Below are 18,244 nucleotides of genomic sequence, written 5' to 3' on the forward strand. Positions count from 1 at the left end.
TATATATCCATTCATCCATCCATTAATCCACCCATTCAAACACCACATTGATTTATTTAGCACTGATTCTGAAAGCATCCAGATGAGAGGAAGTTTCTTGTGTTGTTCTGCCAGTCAGCCTCAGTCTCTGTGTCTCTGTGTCTCTGTGTCTGTCTCTCTCTCTCTCTCACACACACACACACACACACACACAGCCTGAGACGACAGAGGGAGAGTGAAGTGCCCTTGGGCCGCACTGATAACCTGCTCCAACTCACACACACTCAAGATGAACTGCAGGAAATTAACAAGATTAATACGACCATAAAGCGATGTCCAGACAGTCCCCTGTGTGTGTGTGGGTTCGTGTTTGTGTCTGTGTGTGTTTGTATGCTCCAGACTGTCTCCTGTCTGCAGACTCTGATCTGCATAAATGCTCCATTACCTTCAGCCAGCTTACAGACTTTCTCACAGACTGTGTGTGTGTGTGTGTGTGTCAATAAACATGAAGCCAAAGTGTCTGTCAGACAGAGAAATCTCCTGCAGTCAGAGCAGACAGAGCAAAGACTCCTCTCATAAAAGCACTGTGTGTGTGTGCGCGTGTGTTTATACTCACATGCAATGCGGACGTGCACCTTGCGGCTCTTGGTGGTTCCTGCGGAGCTCCAGGCGACACATTGGCACCAGTAATCTTCCAATCCAAACAACTCCTCCACCTGCTGCCGGGAGATCTCGATCCGCGCTTCCCTCACCACCAAACCTGCACACAAACACACACACACACACACATGCATCAGACTCACGTCGCCAGACGTTTGACTATCGGCACAGCGCTTGGTCCAAACTGACTGAGAAATGCACCGATTCCTGCCAACAACGCTAACCTGATTGCACATTTAAAATGAAATGTTTTTATGTAACCAGGCAATCCAATGAAAATATCTGCATTACAAGTACATGCAAAGAAAGTGTAGCTGCATGAGTTTTGTGAGATTCAGCTGATCAAAGAAGCCTCAGGATGGCTGTGTTTGCCTTTCTGAACACATCTTAAAAATATGCCAAGAACGCTTTCTTTTCATGTTGCTAACTAAACAACAGACAGGATTTTTGTGTAAACATGCAGGTCTCGAAAGCGTTCCTGTAGCTCAAACGGCAAAGCAAGCAATCTCAAGGTCATGGATTTGAATTGATAAACTGTACAGTTCGAATGCAATTTAAGTCAGAGAGCATAAAAATGTGTGTCAAATGCATTAAATGTTAAACGTGCAAACATTTCAGCCTTAAGCCCAATCCTGCTTCAATAACTCAACATTTCTGAATTAGAACATGTCTTCAAAAGATATTATTAAAAAACTGGCAGGTGCGGTTAAAATTAAATAAATAAATAAAAATATAAATTACAGAAAAAACATAAAAAGTACTCAAGGACATAAAATGTAATAAAACGCCATAATGCACATTATGTATTTACTACACTTTTTTTTTTTTTTTTTTTTTTTTTTTTACATAAATTATACATAGTTATATACATATTATACATTATTCATAGTTTTGAATTAAACCATAATTAATACCATAATTCATTGTCTATTGTAAAATCACAAAAATATAATTTAATATGACTAAACCAACCAGACAGGGTTCCTATAAAAAAAAAAAAAAATATATATATATATATATATATATATATATATATATATATATACATACATATATATTCCCATTAACTCACAAATCTATCCCTCACAGTCAGTTCAGGCAGAAATAAATAAATGGCAACCATTTAACATTTAGGATTTTTAGAATGTTACATTTTTAAAACGTTACTTAAAACAAAACAAACATTAAATGTGAAACATTACATTTAAAACTTAAATTTTATTTGATCTCAGCTAGTTGCAAAGGCATCATTTTTCATTTTTTTATTTAGATTAACCTAAAGTACAAAAATAACTAAAAAATAAAATTAATAAATAACAATGAATAAAACTGAAAACAAAAGTAATAAAAGGACAAAAAATAACTAAAATTAAATTGAAAACAAAAAGCATAAAATAAAATCTTGTTCAAAACATTAACAAAAACTGTAATAAAACATTAGTGATACTACACTCTCAGAAATAAAGATACAAAAGCTGTCGCTGGAGCGGTACCTTTTCAAAAGGTACATGTTTGTACCTAAAGAGTCCATTTGGGTACCTTAATGGTACATATTAGTACTTAAAGTGTACATAAAACCTAATAGGTACAAAAGTGAACCTTTTGAAAAGGTAATGCCCCGGTGACAGCTTTTGTACCCATATTCCGGAGAGTGTAAAATAATACTTATTCAAGAACATTTCCCTCATATTGTCCAAATCTGTATCACCATGTACCACAGATTGCTGTAAAATGTTTTGCATAATGTTCACATAAAATTGCATAAATCAGGCCTGACAAAGCTGTTTGTACACAAAGTTCCTCAGATGCTCCATGAACAGATTCTGAGGCTACAAATCTCCCACACGTCAGTGCCGATGTCGCATGATGCAAGCCAGATGTTTTTATATATATTTTAGTGCTCTGCCAGTAGACAGCACTGCACGTCTGTTGTACATGTATAAATAATGAACCCCTCAATGTCTCCATGAAATATTCCCTGATAGGAATCAATAGTTCACACTTACCCTCTGAGTTTATTTGTTTAGTGCTTTGAGTATTTGTGTTTATGGCAGCGCTTGGCGCAGAACGCTGGATGTGAACGGAAGAAACCTGTAGCCTTGAAGAGAAGGAGCGAGGCGAAAAGACACACACTTACACACATGAATGTTTAAACAAACATCACTCACGGTCAAGCAGCTATAAAGGAGATGAGAGCAGGATTCACACAAGATGAGGTGAAGAATGATGAGCTAACTGCGCTTTACAGTCAAAAACGCAAAGCCGTGAGTGAAACAGACACACGTACTGCAGTGGTTTCTATCCTTATGACAACATACATTAATTTGAGAAGCAAATTTCATAGGATATGAAGAAAAAAAAGTAAAAGATACATTTCAGCGCTCTCTCGCAATTATATCGTTGGATAATTATACTGTATGTAAGTAGCGGGCCTCAGGGAACTGCTATGAATAGGCGGGGCATTGAAATCGCTTTAAAGTATGTGTTAGCATTTTTCGATTTGTTCGCGATCGTAGCGGCAGTACTTACCACAAACTAGATTATATGTTTGTCAGTGGTGCTCAGGATCTGCAAATCATTCGCCATCGTCCTATCAGTAACCTCTATTTACTCCGTTTCTGTGGTAAATGAAATTGTATGTACTGTAGTGTAACCAGCTAAATCTAAATCTAAATCTTCTGGAGTACTTCTGACTGCCAAAAGTTACAATAAATCCAGGAGAATAGTGGAAAAAGTGGCGTTTGTGGAGGGCCAAACTACACTAGCATTTCCAGGACAAGAATCTTGACAATATTGATGTTTGTTCTTATCATTTCCGGCCAGGTAGGTGAAATATTATGCTAATATCTTAATTAATACTGCTCGTATGTATCTTTACCACCTATTAACTTTAGTTTGTCAAAATACTGCACCCTTACCTGCTTACTAAGTCCTTCTCTATATGATTTAGCAGCTTACACACGTTTTTTACGTGGTTTAGATTAGATAAATTAGCAGAGCAAGGTATTCAGTACTACTTTAACCATGCAGGCAGTGCTGTTGTGAAAAGAAAGTGAAAGTGACAACGTATTGTCAACTATGGTGACCCATAGTCAAAATTGGCCCTCTGCATTTAACCCATCATGAGTGCACACACACAGCGAGAAGTGAACACACACCCAGAGAGCAATTGGGGGTTCAGTGCCTTGCTCAAGAGCACTTCAGTCATGGTATTGAAGGTGGAAAGAGCGCTGTTTATTCACAATCCCCACCTTCAATTCCTGCTGGTGCAGGAATCAAACCAACAACCTTTGGGTTACGAGGCCGACTTGCTAACCATTAGGCCATGACTGCCCCAGTCATTGTTTTCATCCGAGTAACGTTATTTCCATTATGGTGGTGCTTCCCGGTAACTGACCAAACCGTAAAACCTTACAAGAGAAGTCCACTTCCAGAACAACAATTTACAAATAATTTACTCACCCCCTTGTCATCCAAGATGTTCATGTCTTTCTGTTTTCAGTCGTAAAGAAATTATGGTTTTTGAGGAAAGCATTTCAAGATTTTTCTTCATATAATGGACTTAATTGGTGCCCTGATTTTGAACTTCCAAAATGTAGTTTAAATGCAGCTTCAAAGGGCTCTAAACGATCCCAGCCGAGGAAGAAGGGTCTTATCTAGCAAAACAATCGGCCATTTTTTTTTCGAAAAAAAAAAAAAGTATACTTTTTAAGCACAAGAGCTTGTGTAGCACAGGCTCTGGGATGCGCATCCATGATGCTACGAGTTAGTGATGGGTCGTTCTTGAATGATTCGTTCATTTTGAATCTTTAATGTGACTCAGGAAGAACGAGTCGTTTCTTATAGTATTATAGTTTTGTCTTGTTTGTAGTGTGATTAACGTTTGTGTAAGCAGTAGATGTGTTAGGGAAGTAACACGTAACATTTTAATTATATTTTGCTAAAATGAACAAAATGACTCGAAAAAAGATTTGCTCATTTTGCTGAACGAGACTCAAAGGTTCGAGTCGGTCTTATTTTCTCCTGCAACTTCAGAATTGTCCGACATCGTTGTACCTTTTTGTTTGTAAACAGCGTTCGACTTACTTGCACTTTCTTAGTCTTTGTGCGTTCGCTCTGTAAACACTGGTCTGTATTTCCGCCTATGTTCGCCGTGACCTTTCGACATGATTCAATAGTACGTGAACGCGCATCTCAGAGCCTATGCTACATGAGCTTTTGTGCTTAAAAAGTATACAAATTTTTATTTTCCGAAAAAAATGACCAATAGTTTTGCTAGATAAGACCCTTCTTCCTCGGCTGGGATCGTTTAGAGCCCTTTGAAGCTGCATTTAAACTACATTTTGGAAGTTCAAAATCGGGGCACCAATTAAGAAAAATCTAGAAATGCTTTCCTCAAAAACCATAATTTCTTTACGACTGAAGACAGAAAGACATGAACATCTTGGATGACAAGGGGGTGAGTAAATTATTTGTGAATTGTTGTTCTGGAAAGTGGACTTCTCCTTTAAAACATTTTCCACTCAATTCGAAATGGAAAAAACGATTCAATTTGCTTTAATTTTGAAAACAAGAAATACTGATTAAGAAAATTATTTTTGCAGTGCACACACACTAACACAAAGAAATTGAACATACTGATAGACAAACAATATGAAAGAAAGTATTAAAAGACCAAAGAGACTAAAAAAAATTAATTTCATCAAAATAGATGTTAAAAAACAAACAGAAAACTCAATTTGCATCACCTAAAGGAAAGTACAAGGCAGCTGAAACAATAGATAAAAAAGGAGGTAGCTATAGATGGTTAAAAATATGCAAGAACGAAATGACCAGTCAGCAAAGATCAGTATGCAAATAAATGTAAGTAAGCAGACCAATCACTAAACAGAATGCAAATAAGTAAATTCCAAACATTCTATCAAAGTCACTTCAAATTCTGAGGTACTTTTCTTAAATTTCTTTAAAAATATGAAGTGTACAAAAATAGTCAGGCTGAAATGATCTATAAACTGCATTTCATCCACAAAATGCTGGTTTCATCAATGAAATGTATATCAAATTTACAAGATGAACATTTTTTGGATGAAATGCATTACATTGCACAAAATCATTTTAGATTTAGTATTTTGCATGCAAAATGAAGTTCTGTCTTTACATTTTTATTTACAACATGCAACCTTGTTTTGTGATGAAATGCTGCATTTTATGTCACATAATTAGGCTACATTTGGTACCCCATTGAATATGTCCATGAAAAAGTCAATATATATCAATAGATATCAATAGATGCTGACATTTCTTCATTTTAACATCTGCTTATTGGTCAAACCCTCAAGTCTCTGTGATATTCTGGTATATAGATATTCCTCAGGTCCAGTTGGACTTTTTTTTTCACTTGTTTTATTGTCAAGCAGATGAAAATCATGTGTCTGATCACTCAGTAAGGTCTCGTACACACACCTCTTCTCAACAACATACACGATTTGAGGAATCATTCATGTCTGAAGCACAAACACTGTGGGACGACTGTGGGATGCTGAAACTTAACATTTAGTGTTTTTTTCAAGGAGCTATGAGCACTAGCAATAATAATGCTGCCTTAAAAACACTTCTAACAATGACTGCTGGATGAATATCAATACAGCGCTGCCTTGCAAGCACAAAAACACACAAGTATGTAAAAGCACACACACATAAACACAGGCAGAAAATCAATGACAGCAATAATGGGATGGGGTGCGTTTACAACAAGATCCGTAAGAGCACACACACTTTTGTTTTGAATTATTGTGAATTTAAAACTGGCACAAAACTGAATTCCTGTTGCGATTTTCTCTTTGGGACGTCTGTCAAGAATCTGGAACATTGAGAAACTGTGCATGTTCAGAAACATGCACTATCGTTCAAAGGTTTGGGGTGAGTAAGATTTTTTTTAAAGAAATAAATTGCTTTATTCAGTTACGATGCAACAGAAAAATCAAAAGTGACAGTAAAGACATTTATATACAATTAGAAAATATTTATATTTTAAATAAATGCTGTTCTTTTAAAACGTTCTTCATCAAAAAAATCTAAAAAAACAATATCAAGGTTTCCACATAAAATATGAAGCAGCATAACTATTTTTAACATTGATAATAATCAGAAATGCTTCTTGAGCAGCAAATCAGCATATTAGAATGATTTAACTAAATGTAACTTAAAAACATTACATTTAAAACATTACATTTGAATTGAAAACATTACATTAAAAACAGCTAGTTGCTAAGGCAACATTTTTCATTTTTTATTTAGTTTAACCTATATGTAGTAAAATAACTAAAATTAAATAAAAATAATAAATAACAATGAATAAAAACTAAAACCAAAAACAGATAAAATGACAAAAAAAAAAAAATCATGAAAAAAAAAAATCAATGTTTCCCATAAAAAATATGAAGCAGCATAACTATTTTTAACATTAACATTAGAATGAAGGATCATGTGACACTGAAGACTGGAGTAATGATGCTGAAAATTCAGCATTTCATCACAAAAATAAATTACATTTTACAATACATTCAAATAGAAAACAGTTATTTGAAATTGTAATAATATTTCACATTATTACAGTTTTACTGTATTTTCTAAATTCCTTAAATTTGATTCATTTTGGTGAATCAGTTTAAACTGATTCAAAGGAATCAAGTGATTCAATGATTCAATGATTCATTTCTGTATTCTACGTCCCTGTGCAACATTTTTCATTTTTAAAAATATAAAAAGAAACCTTTAACTATTTTTTCCCAATTATAAATGTTATATACAGTAGTAGATTCAGCTTTGTGAGCTCAAATTCCATCACCATTGCCCACCAAAAATAAATGATCCGTCTTCTAGAAAACAATAGAAGCTTACTTGACTTTGTGAATATGGCGGACATTTTTCTGAAAGCCATTCTGTTGTGTAAATATACTAACACGTCTGTTTAAATGAGGCCCTGTGAGAGTCTTTCTGACTGAACCAGATAATGAGGCTCAAATCTGAATCTTCTGCACAATTTGGACACACAAAACACTCATCGCACACACCATGAGCCGATTACACACCAGCTTTCATGACAAGGAACAGATTTAACCTTGTTTACTCACAATCGCCAAAACGAGCAATGAAATTGATTCATAACGATATTACACCATCCCAAATAGAGACAGATAGCGATGCCAGAGGGAGCTCGCGGCCGGCGAACAAAGACAGACCGAAACCAAACAGCGAGAGCGAAAATCTAATTAAAAGCATAAACTACATCTCTCTCGCTCTAAATCTCTTTCTCTCTCGCACACACACTATCATTTTTTATGATAAACGTTACCGTCGCACATTAAGGCCTCTCGATAAAGTTCAATGACAGTGTTTAGAGCAGCCGGCCTATAATAACTCCACGCTCTGACCCCGGGTAATATCCGAGGTGTGATTATGACAGTAAAGTTTCCACCGCAGAGATATTAGAGCAGAATTACTGCGGCGGGTTGATATCAAAGATCCATTAGAGTCATTAGCTCAATAGGAGCTTGTTAACCTCTGCGTAATGAATTGAGCTCTTCGCTCGCCCACACCGAGAGCGGCTCGTGGCGGCTTCTCCTGCGGTGAGGTGATTGCGCTTCAGCCTCAGCCAATACGTGCTATTTTCATTCTGAATGACTGAACATTAGCGGAGGGCTGCTTGCTTTCCCAACCTGTCTTCTACTGTAAGCATTAGGCTTTAAACATATGCAAACGCTTAGTTTTATTTTAAAAGTGTTGCATTCTTAGCGCTACTGCAACTGATTCCCCTGAACTGTTTTATTTTATAGCTAGATGTCTCATTCAGCAAGTATGCATTAATTTGATCAAAAGTGACAGCATGTTAGAATGATTTCTGAGGGATCATGTGACAGTGAAGACTGGAGTAAATGATGCTGAAAATTCAGCTTTGCATCACAGGAATAAATTACATTTTATAATATATTATAATAGAAAACAGTTATTTTGAATAGTAAGAATATTTCACAATTTTACTGTATTTTTTAACAAGTAAATGCAGCATTAGTAATATGAACTACATACCATATGAACTATGGATTATAGCATATTAGTTTTGACTGTCACCTTAGTCAGGGGTGTCCAAACTTCTTTTAAAGGGGGCCAGATTTGATGACCTGGACACACCGGGGGACCGGATGCTTCTCCATATATATAACAAAATAACAAAAATATATTTGGCCTATATTTCACTACTCTCTTACATTACATTCAGTTGGCCTTCACACTACCAGTCAAAAGTTTCTGAACAGTAAGATTTTTAATAAAGTCTCTTCTGCTCACCAAGCCTGCATTTATTTGATCCAAAGAACAGCAAAAACAGTACAATTTTGAAATATTTTTTACTATTTAAAATATTTGATTTGAATATATTTTTAAAATGTAATTCAAAGCTGAATTTTTAGCATCATTACTCCAGTCACATGATCTTCAGAAATCATTCTAATATTCTGATTTGCTTTGAAACATTTATTATTATTATTATGTTAAAAACAGCTTTCTTTGATAAATAGAAAGTTCAGAAGAACAGCATTTATCTGAAACAGAAACATTATAAATGTCTTTATCGTTACTCTTGATCAATTTAAATCATCCTTGCTAAATAATGCATTAATTTCTATAATTTCTTTCCCAAAAAACTCCAACCTTTTGAATGATATGTATAATGTTACAAAAGTTTTTTATTTTAGATAAATGCTGATCCTTGGATCTTTCTATTCATCAAAGAATCCTGAAAAATGTACTCAACTGTTTTAAAATATTGATGATAATAATAATAATAATAATAATAATAAAATAAACATATTTCTTCAGCAGCAAATCAGCATATTAGAATGATTTCACTGGAAAGACTGGAGTAATGATGCTGAAAATTCAGCTTTGCATCATAGGAATAAATTGCATTTTGTAATATATTACAGTAGAAAACATTTTGAATAGTAATAATATTTCACAATATTACTGATTTTACTGTATTTTTTAACAAGTAAATGCGGTCTTGGTAAGCAGAAGCAGAATATGTTACACCAAGTTAAAGTTTCCTTCTATAAAACTTTTTGGAAGTGGGGAAAAATTACTTGGTGTACCTTATGAACTATGAATTATAGCATATTAGCTTTGACTGTCACCAAAGTGGACCTGTATCACTCACTGTTCTCGGCTTTTACTCTGTATTCTGCTCTCGCAGTGTGAAAAAGACATTTGTGCGTTTGGCAGATGCTTTGACTTGGAAGGTATACATACAATATCACTAATTCGCGCAATCCCTTGGAATTGAACCCATGACCTTGGTGTTGCTAATTATAGAAGCCCATTTCCGCCACTGAATAACAAAAAAAAAAAGTAACTGTGAGTTTTTTCTTACTGTTGAGTTTACATCTCGCAATTCTGACTTATGAGATATAAATGACGAGAAATAAAGTCAGAATTGTGAGATAAAATCTTGCAGTTCTGATTTTTTTCTCGCAAATGCAAATTTTTTCTGACTTAACTCAAATTGTGCGTTATAAAGGCCCCGATCGGGCCAGTGACAAATTCGTCAACTGTCCCGAGCGTCTTTCATGCCGGCCCCGGCTCCTTATTGTCGAGCCCTGTAAATGAAGAATTACAAGATATAAACTTGCAATTATGAATTGTAAGAAAAAAGTCAGAATTCCGTGATTTTAAACTTAGAAACTGACTTTCTTTTTGAATTTCTGACTTTTTTTTCAGAATTGCAAAAAACTAGTCTGAATTTTGAGATGATAAGCTGCAACTGTTTTTCCCCCCTATGGTGGAAACAAGCCTTCATATATATCCACATTGTGCGGTGAAAGTAGTCTAGGTCTTGTCTGTGGTCATAGCTGTTGTTGACTAGACTAACTCCCTGTGTCCATAGCAGTCATATAAAGAAGGCTTCATAAAAAAGCTCTCATAACATTACATAAATAATACACAAACCTGTGCGTGTCAGGAAGGGGTTTATCTATAGCTCTAGCAGCACCTTTAGCAATGAGAACCATGAATAAAGCAGAGCTATCACATTTTTATTGCACCTCAGAAAAGGCCGTAATGTTTCCGACCCATAAAGGAGAGTGATTGTGAATGCGTGTGTGTGTGTGTGTGTGTGAGAGACTGACCCGACGTCTCGTCCACCCGCTCTTCTATAGTGTGCTCTCTCTGATGGACCCACTCGCCGTTGCATTTGAAGTAGATCTGAGCGGCAGGTGTGGCCGTGCAGTAGAGATTGACAGCTTTGTTCTTGATGATGTAAGCGTCCTCCGGCTCTAGCAGGAAGTGTGGGAGGGGCTCTGGAGGGTCGCTGGGGAAGGTCTCCGGCAGCTCACCCAAACCCAACAGGAAGTCATCATCACCTGGGACAAAAACACACAGACAACAGGCATCAGGAAGCGAGTGGGAAATTCGGCATGGCATGCTGCTGTTTGGTGCATTTCAAAATTTTCATCAGATGATGGGTCTGAAAAACAATTCCAGATTCTGGCATTAAAAAGCATGCTGCAAAAGTTTGGGGTGCATTTTTGAAAATTTTTTGATTTTCATTCATATTTTAATTTTTTTATTTTAGTGTTTTATTGTAATAGTATTTCATATAAAATCAAGCTATTTTAAATTTTAAAAATAAAACAGCTATTTTAAATTGTAAAAATACAGTATATTGCAATATTACTGATCAAATGTAATATTTTAATCTATATTTTAAAAGATATTACAATATAAAGTTATCATATTTTACAAGATTACTTTGGCAAAAAGTGATATTTTAATTTACATCTTAAAATATATTACAATATAAAACAGTTATTTTAAACTGTAATACTATTTCACAATGTGACTAATTAAAAGTGATATTTTAATTCACATTTTAAAATATATTATTATACAAAATATAGTTTAAATTGCAATAACATTTCATAATATTACTAATCAAAACTGATATTTTAATGTTCCTTTTTAAAGTATGTTACAATATCAAACAGTTATTCTTATTTGTGATCAAATTTTACATTACTCACCAAAAGTATATTTTAATTTACATTTTAAAATATAAAACAGTTGTTTTAAATGATCATTTTTACAATATACTGATCAAAAGTTTTACATTTTACATTTTTACATTATTTTACATTTTACATTTTACATTTTTACATTATATTCCAAATATAAAGGTTATTTTTAAACTGTAATAATACCACTGATCAAAAGTGATCATTTTAATTTGCATTTAAAAATATATTACAATATAAAACAGTTCATGCATTACTATTAACAGTTATTTTAAATTTCAATAAAATGTATTATATTATTTATTAAAAGTGATCAATTTAATTTACATATTTTAAATATTAAAATATAAAACTGTTATTTTAGTTTGTAATAATATTTCCCAATATTACAGTTTTTGCTGTCTAAATGCAAATAATAAATGCAACCTTGGTAAACGGAAGACTTCTTTCGAAAATATTTAAATCTTACTGAACTTTTAAATGGTATTGTACATATAATTGAAAAACATTTGCATAAAATGAGTATATATTAGTTTCAGAATAGAAAACCCATCTCTCGATATTGCAGAATAAACTTTTGCAGCAGAAATCCCCATTACGCCAATTTATTCACAAATGTCAGTTTTCTCAGAGCCTCTTTTACTGTAATTTGTGTCTTCTGAGCTCGTTTGGGGTCCGGAGAGGCTTCACACGCAGAAACTGGTGCAGGCCTGTTTTTGGGTCTCATTATGAAACAGGATCTCACAGTTGTCTCTAACTGATCCCTGGTTAATGGAGTAACTGCTGCTTATTTTTAGCTCAAGTTCAAATAAACACGACGTTGTGAGATCTCTGACGTTACACTCCCACAGCTCTGCTTTGAATAAACAGACTAATAATTGAATGAACAGATATATAGATAAATAAATGAACCAACAAACAAAATGATACCTGAACCTACAGAACAAACGTGAATGGATGAGATATCAAATTAATGAACAAAAATCACTGAAAATAAAAATGAATGGAAGAATCAGTAATTAAACTAATGAAAAAATAAACTAAATGAATGAACAAAAGAACATGACAGAACAAATGAATCAACAGACAAAAAAAAATGACTTGTTAAAGTAATGAACAAATAACTGAGCAAACTGTTAAAGGAATCAGAACAAAAATCAGTGAACAGATGAATCATACAACAAACTAATGAATCAAAGAATAGAAAAAAACCTAATGAATGAACTAATGATCTAAAAGAAATAACATGTCTGATTAATGAACAGACAAAATGACTAACATGAATTAAAGTAATGAATGAATCAATCAACAAACCAATGAATCAAAAGACACATAATTAGACAGAGAACAGAACAGTGAAAAGCTAATGAATGAACAGATGACAGACAAAAAAACAAACACATGCGTTAAAGTTCAGTGATCAACTAATGAAAGAATGAACAAATGATTCAGTAAACTAATGAACCAAAGAGAACAGAAACAGACAAATGAACAAAGAAACTAATGAATGAACAAATGAACATGAATGAATAAATGGAGGAAGAGACAAATGAAAATGTGTACGTATAAGTAATGAATGAATAAATAAATGAACAAACTAATGAAATAAAGAACAAATCACAGAATAATTGAACAAATGATCTAATGACCTATGAGCAAATGAATGAAAACCAACAAACATATGAATTAATAAATCATTTAATGAATTGAAGAACCTATGAACCAACAAGAATAAAGGAATGAATCTACAATCCAATGAACAAACAAAAATGAATGAATCTACGAATGAGTGAACAAAAAGCAATGATGGAATGAATCTACAAACTAATGAACAAACCAGAAATAATGATTCTATGATTGCATGAACAAGCAAGAATAAATGAATGAATTTATGAACGAACAAACAACAGCAAGGAAAGAATGAATCTAGGAATGAATGAACCAACAAGAATGAAGAAATAAATGAATCTACGAACCAACAAGAATAAAGGAATGAATCTACAATCCAATGAATGAACTAAAAAATAACTCTGATAAATTGACAGACAAAAGAATGAAAATGAATTAAAGAAATGAATGAACAATAGATGAATCATTTAACAAATCATTATTCTTTTCACCTAATGACAGAATAAACAAAAGATTCAATAAATAAAATAAATAAACCACAGAAACAAAGCCATACAACAAACTAATGAACCAAAGAGAAGAGAAATAAACAAATAAACTAATGAATGAATAAATGAATGCAGAGACAAAAGTAAATGTATACGTATAAGTAATGAATAAATAAATTAACATGAACAAATAAATGAACAAACTAATGAAAGAATGAACAAATCACAGAATAAATGAGCTAATAATGAATGAGCGAATGAACAAAAATAAATACATGGATGAATAAGTGAATAAATCATTTAATGAATTGAAGAAGACAGAAATAAACTAATGAATGAACAAACTAAAAAAATAAATGATAAATGAACAGATGAAAGAACAAAGATGAGATAAAGTAATGAATGAGCAATGGATGAATCAGTCAACAAACTAATGAATCAAACAAGACACAACAATGAAAAAACTAATGAATGAACAGATGAACATGACTGAAAAAATTAATGAACACAAAAACAAACATATGCATTGAAGCAATGAAAGAACAATTAAAGATATGATCAACTAATGAAAGAATGAACAAATGATTCAATAAATTAAAGTGCTCCTATTATGCATTTTCAAATATGACCATTCATGCAGTGTATCATGTAGCTGTATGTGAACATAAACTATCTGCAAAGTTGTGAGGCCGACAGTGCACAATAAATAAAGTTATTGTCTATCAAAATAAAGAGTCGGCTCACAATCGCCTGAACGGGTCGTCAGGAATTCGAATCTTATTCTGTTACGGCCACATGTCATGAAGTAGACCAATCATAAAGGACTGCGCCATCTGACCAATCAGAGCATTGAGGGCTCACGGAAAGGAGGGGTTTAGAGAGACTGATTCTTCGAACTGCTTCGCATGAGTCGTTTATGAATCATTTAGAAATTAGGTCAAATTAAATCTATTTTTGGAGAAAACTAAAGTGTTTTTTGACCTTGCATACATATAAGCCTGTTTTAGGAGACTCATAAAATAATATTAGCAACCTTTAAAATGGCATAATAGGAGCACTTTAAAATAATAATCTACTGAAACAAAGCCAGTGAACAGACGAATGAATCAATCAACAAACTAATGAACCAAATAGAACAGAAACAGACAAATGAACAAAGAAAATAACGAACAAACGAACATTAATGAATGAGTGGAGAGACAAAAGAATGAAAATGCATACGTATAAGTAATGAGTGAATAAATGAACATCAACAAACAAATGAACAAACTAATGAAAGAATGAACAAATCAGAATAAATGAGCCAACAACTTGAGCGAATGAACGAAAATGAAACATATGAATGAATAAATAAATCATCTAATGAATCGAAGAACAGAAGACAGAAATAGACTAATAAACAGAAATAAACTAATGAATGAACAAACTAACAAAGACAAAAGAAAAAAGATGAATTAAAATAATGAATGAACAATGGATGAGTCAATCAACAAACTAATGAATCAAATGAGACAACAATGAAAAAACTAATGAATGAACAGATGAACATGACTGAAAAAATGAACAGACAAAAAACAAACTAATGCATTGAAGCAATGAAAGAACAATTAAAGATATGAAACTAATTAAAGAATGAACAACTGAATCAATAAATTAAAGTAATAAACTACTGAAACAAAGCCAGTGAACAGACAAATGAATCAATCAACAAACTAATGAACCAAAGAGAACAGAAACAGACAAATTAACAGATAATAATGAATGAATAAATGAACATGCTGAATGAATGACTGAAGAGACAAAAGAATGAAAATGTATGTGTGTAAGTAATATATGAATAAATGAACATCAACAAACAAATGAACAAACAAGAATGAACGAAAATTAACACATACGAATGCATGCATAAATCATTTAATGAATCGAAGAAGACAGAAATAGACAAACGAACATAAATAAACTAAGGAATGAACAAACTAAAAAAATGATAAATGAACAGACGAAAGAACAAAGATGAGCTAAAATAGTGAATTAACAATGGATGAATCAATCAACAAACTAATGAATCAAACAAGACAGAACAATGAAAAAACAAATTAATGAACAGATGAACATGACTGAAAAAATTAATGAACACAAAAAACAAACATTCATTGAAGCAATGAAAGAACAATTAAAGATATGATCTAAAACAAAGCCAGTGAACATACGAATGAATCAATCAACAAACTAATGAACCAAAGAGAACAGAAATAGACAAATGAACAGAAAATAATTAATGAATAAATGAACATGAATGAATAAATGAATGAACAGACAAAATAATGAAAATGCATATATAAACATGAACAAATACATAAACTAATCAAAGAATGAACAAATTACAGAATAAATGAGCCAACAACTTATGAGCAAATGAACGAAAAGTAACACATGCGAATGCATGAATAAATCATTTAATGAATCAAAGAAGACAGAAATAGAACTAAGGAATGAACAAACTAAAAAATAATGCTAAATGAACAGACGAAAGAACAAAGATGAGCTAAAGTAATGAATGAACAATGGATGAATCAATCAACAAACTAATGAATCAAACGAGACAGAACAATGAAAAAACGAATGAATGAACAGATGAACATAAAATATTAATGAACACAAAAAACAAACATATGCACTGAAGCAATGAAAGAACAATTAAAGATATGGTCAACAAATGAAAGAATGAACAAATGATTCAATATATTAAAGTAATAATCTACTGAAACAAAGCCAGTGAACAGACAAATGAATCAATCAACAAACTAATGAACCAAAGAGAACAGAAATAGACAAATGAACAAATAAACTAATGAATGAACAAATAATGAAAATGCATACATATAGCAATGAATGAATATATAAACTAATGAAAGAATGAACAAATCACAAAATAAATAACCTATGAGTGAATGAACAAAAACTGAAGAACACAGAAGTAGACACATAAAAAGAACTGAATAAAGTAATGAATGAATGAATATATAAACGAATAAAGTAATGAATAAATGAAAGAATTGATTAATGAACATATGAACAAAGAAATGAACAAACTGATGATAGAATGAACAAATGACAGAATAAATTAACAAACAAATGGTTGAACTGATGGACAGATCATTTACCGTTTATATCTGTAGCACAATTTCACTTCCAGCACAAATGCAGAGATCTTCAATATTACACAGACACACACGTGCACATAATGGATGGATCGTAACCCAGGACGCATCGATCCCTGGAGTCATCAATATATATACCGGATACTAACATTACACTAAAGCACACACACAAACACACAGTAAAAAGACATGGCACGAGCGTCAGATTATTATTGAATGCCTCCATTAGATGCCCGCTGACCCGTCCGATGGCACGCAGTCCAGCTCATAACTCTTATCTGACTGTCACACATACACACAGAGTGGCTTTCACCCCAAATTAACACTCTGTAGGGTACGTTACCTTCCATTAACGGGTCACGGCACAGCCATGCTATCTAATGACGGGCCGAGTGCCGCGTCTGTTTTGTTTGGGTCCGTGTCATGTTTGCAAATGTTATTATGAGACAAATGATCTGGGATGATTCATTTATTTAAATCCCAGATTAATCTTATACACACAAACAGTCTCTCTGTTATTTACTCTAGTAAAACACACAAACAAAACTGATACTCTTCAAATAAAAGGCCTGAAACATATGTAAAGTAGGGATATGGATCTTTAGGCACCTCACGAGCCGACGCAGCTTAATTCTGGGAATCACGATTCAGTAATGGGTTTATTGGATACCAAATTTAAACGTATATATTTACTTAATTATTAACTAAATTTACATTCAAAAATAAAAAAATAAAAGCAAACACTTTTCAAACAAGAATAAATTAATGTGAATGAACAATAAATAGATGAATCAAAAGTAATAAATGAAAGAACACAGTAATAAAATAATACATTTACAAATGAACAAGTGAACATGACTGAATAAAAAAATGAATAGACAAGAGCAAACTTATTATAAATTCAAATAAAGAATTAATTTATGAGCATATGAACAGACTTTTGCATGAGTGAATGAGTGAATGAATAGGTGAACAAACATGAATAAACATGAAGGAATAAATCTATGAACAAGACGAAGGAATGAATCTGTGAACCAACAAGAATAAAGGAATGAATCTAAAATCCAATGAACAAATAAGAATGAAGAAATTAATCTACAAATGAACAAAGAAGAATGAATGAAATCTATGATTGCATCAACAACCAAGAATAAATGAATGAATCTATGAATGAACAAACAACAACAATGAAGGAATAAAGCTATGAATGAATGAACAAACAAGTGTGAATCAAGAAATCTATGAACAAATGAACAAACAA

At 32.8% G+C, this 18,244-nt stretch overlaps 1 protein-coding gene across 1 annotated transcript in view; it reads right to left on the reverse strand.

Annotated features, from left to right (window-relative positions):
- unc5ca (unc-5 netrin receptor Ca) overlaps positions 1–18,244 on the reverse strand; it is a 191,195-nt gene that overhangs the window by 105,174 nt on the left and 67,777 nt on the right. Inside the window, exons 2-3 of the mRNA XM_051109261.1 lie at positions 10,821–11,054; positions 596–739 (exon numbers count right to left, since the gene is read on the reverse strand). Of these exons, the coding sequence (XP_050965218.1) occupies positions 596–739; positions 10,821–11,054 (378 nt within the window). The remainder of the gene's footprint in view (positions 1–595; positions 740–10,820; positions 11,055–18,244) is intronic.

Source organism: Labeo rohita, chromosome 5, assembly GCF_022985175.1.
Source record: "Labeo rohita strain BAU-BD-2019 chromosome 5, IGBB_LRoh.1.0, whole genome shotgun sequence".
Classification (NCBI taxonomy): Eukaryota; Metazoa; Chordata; class Actinopteri; order Cypriniformes; family Cyprinidae; genus Labeo; species Labeo rohita.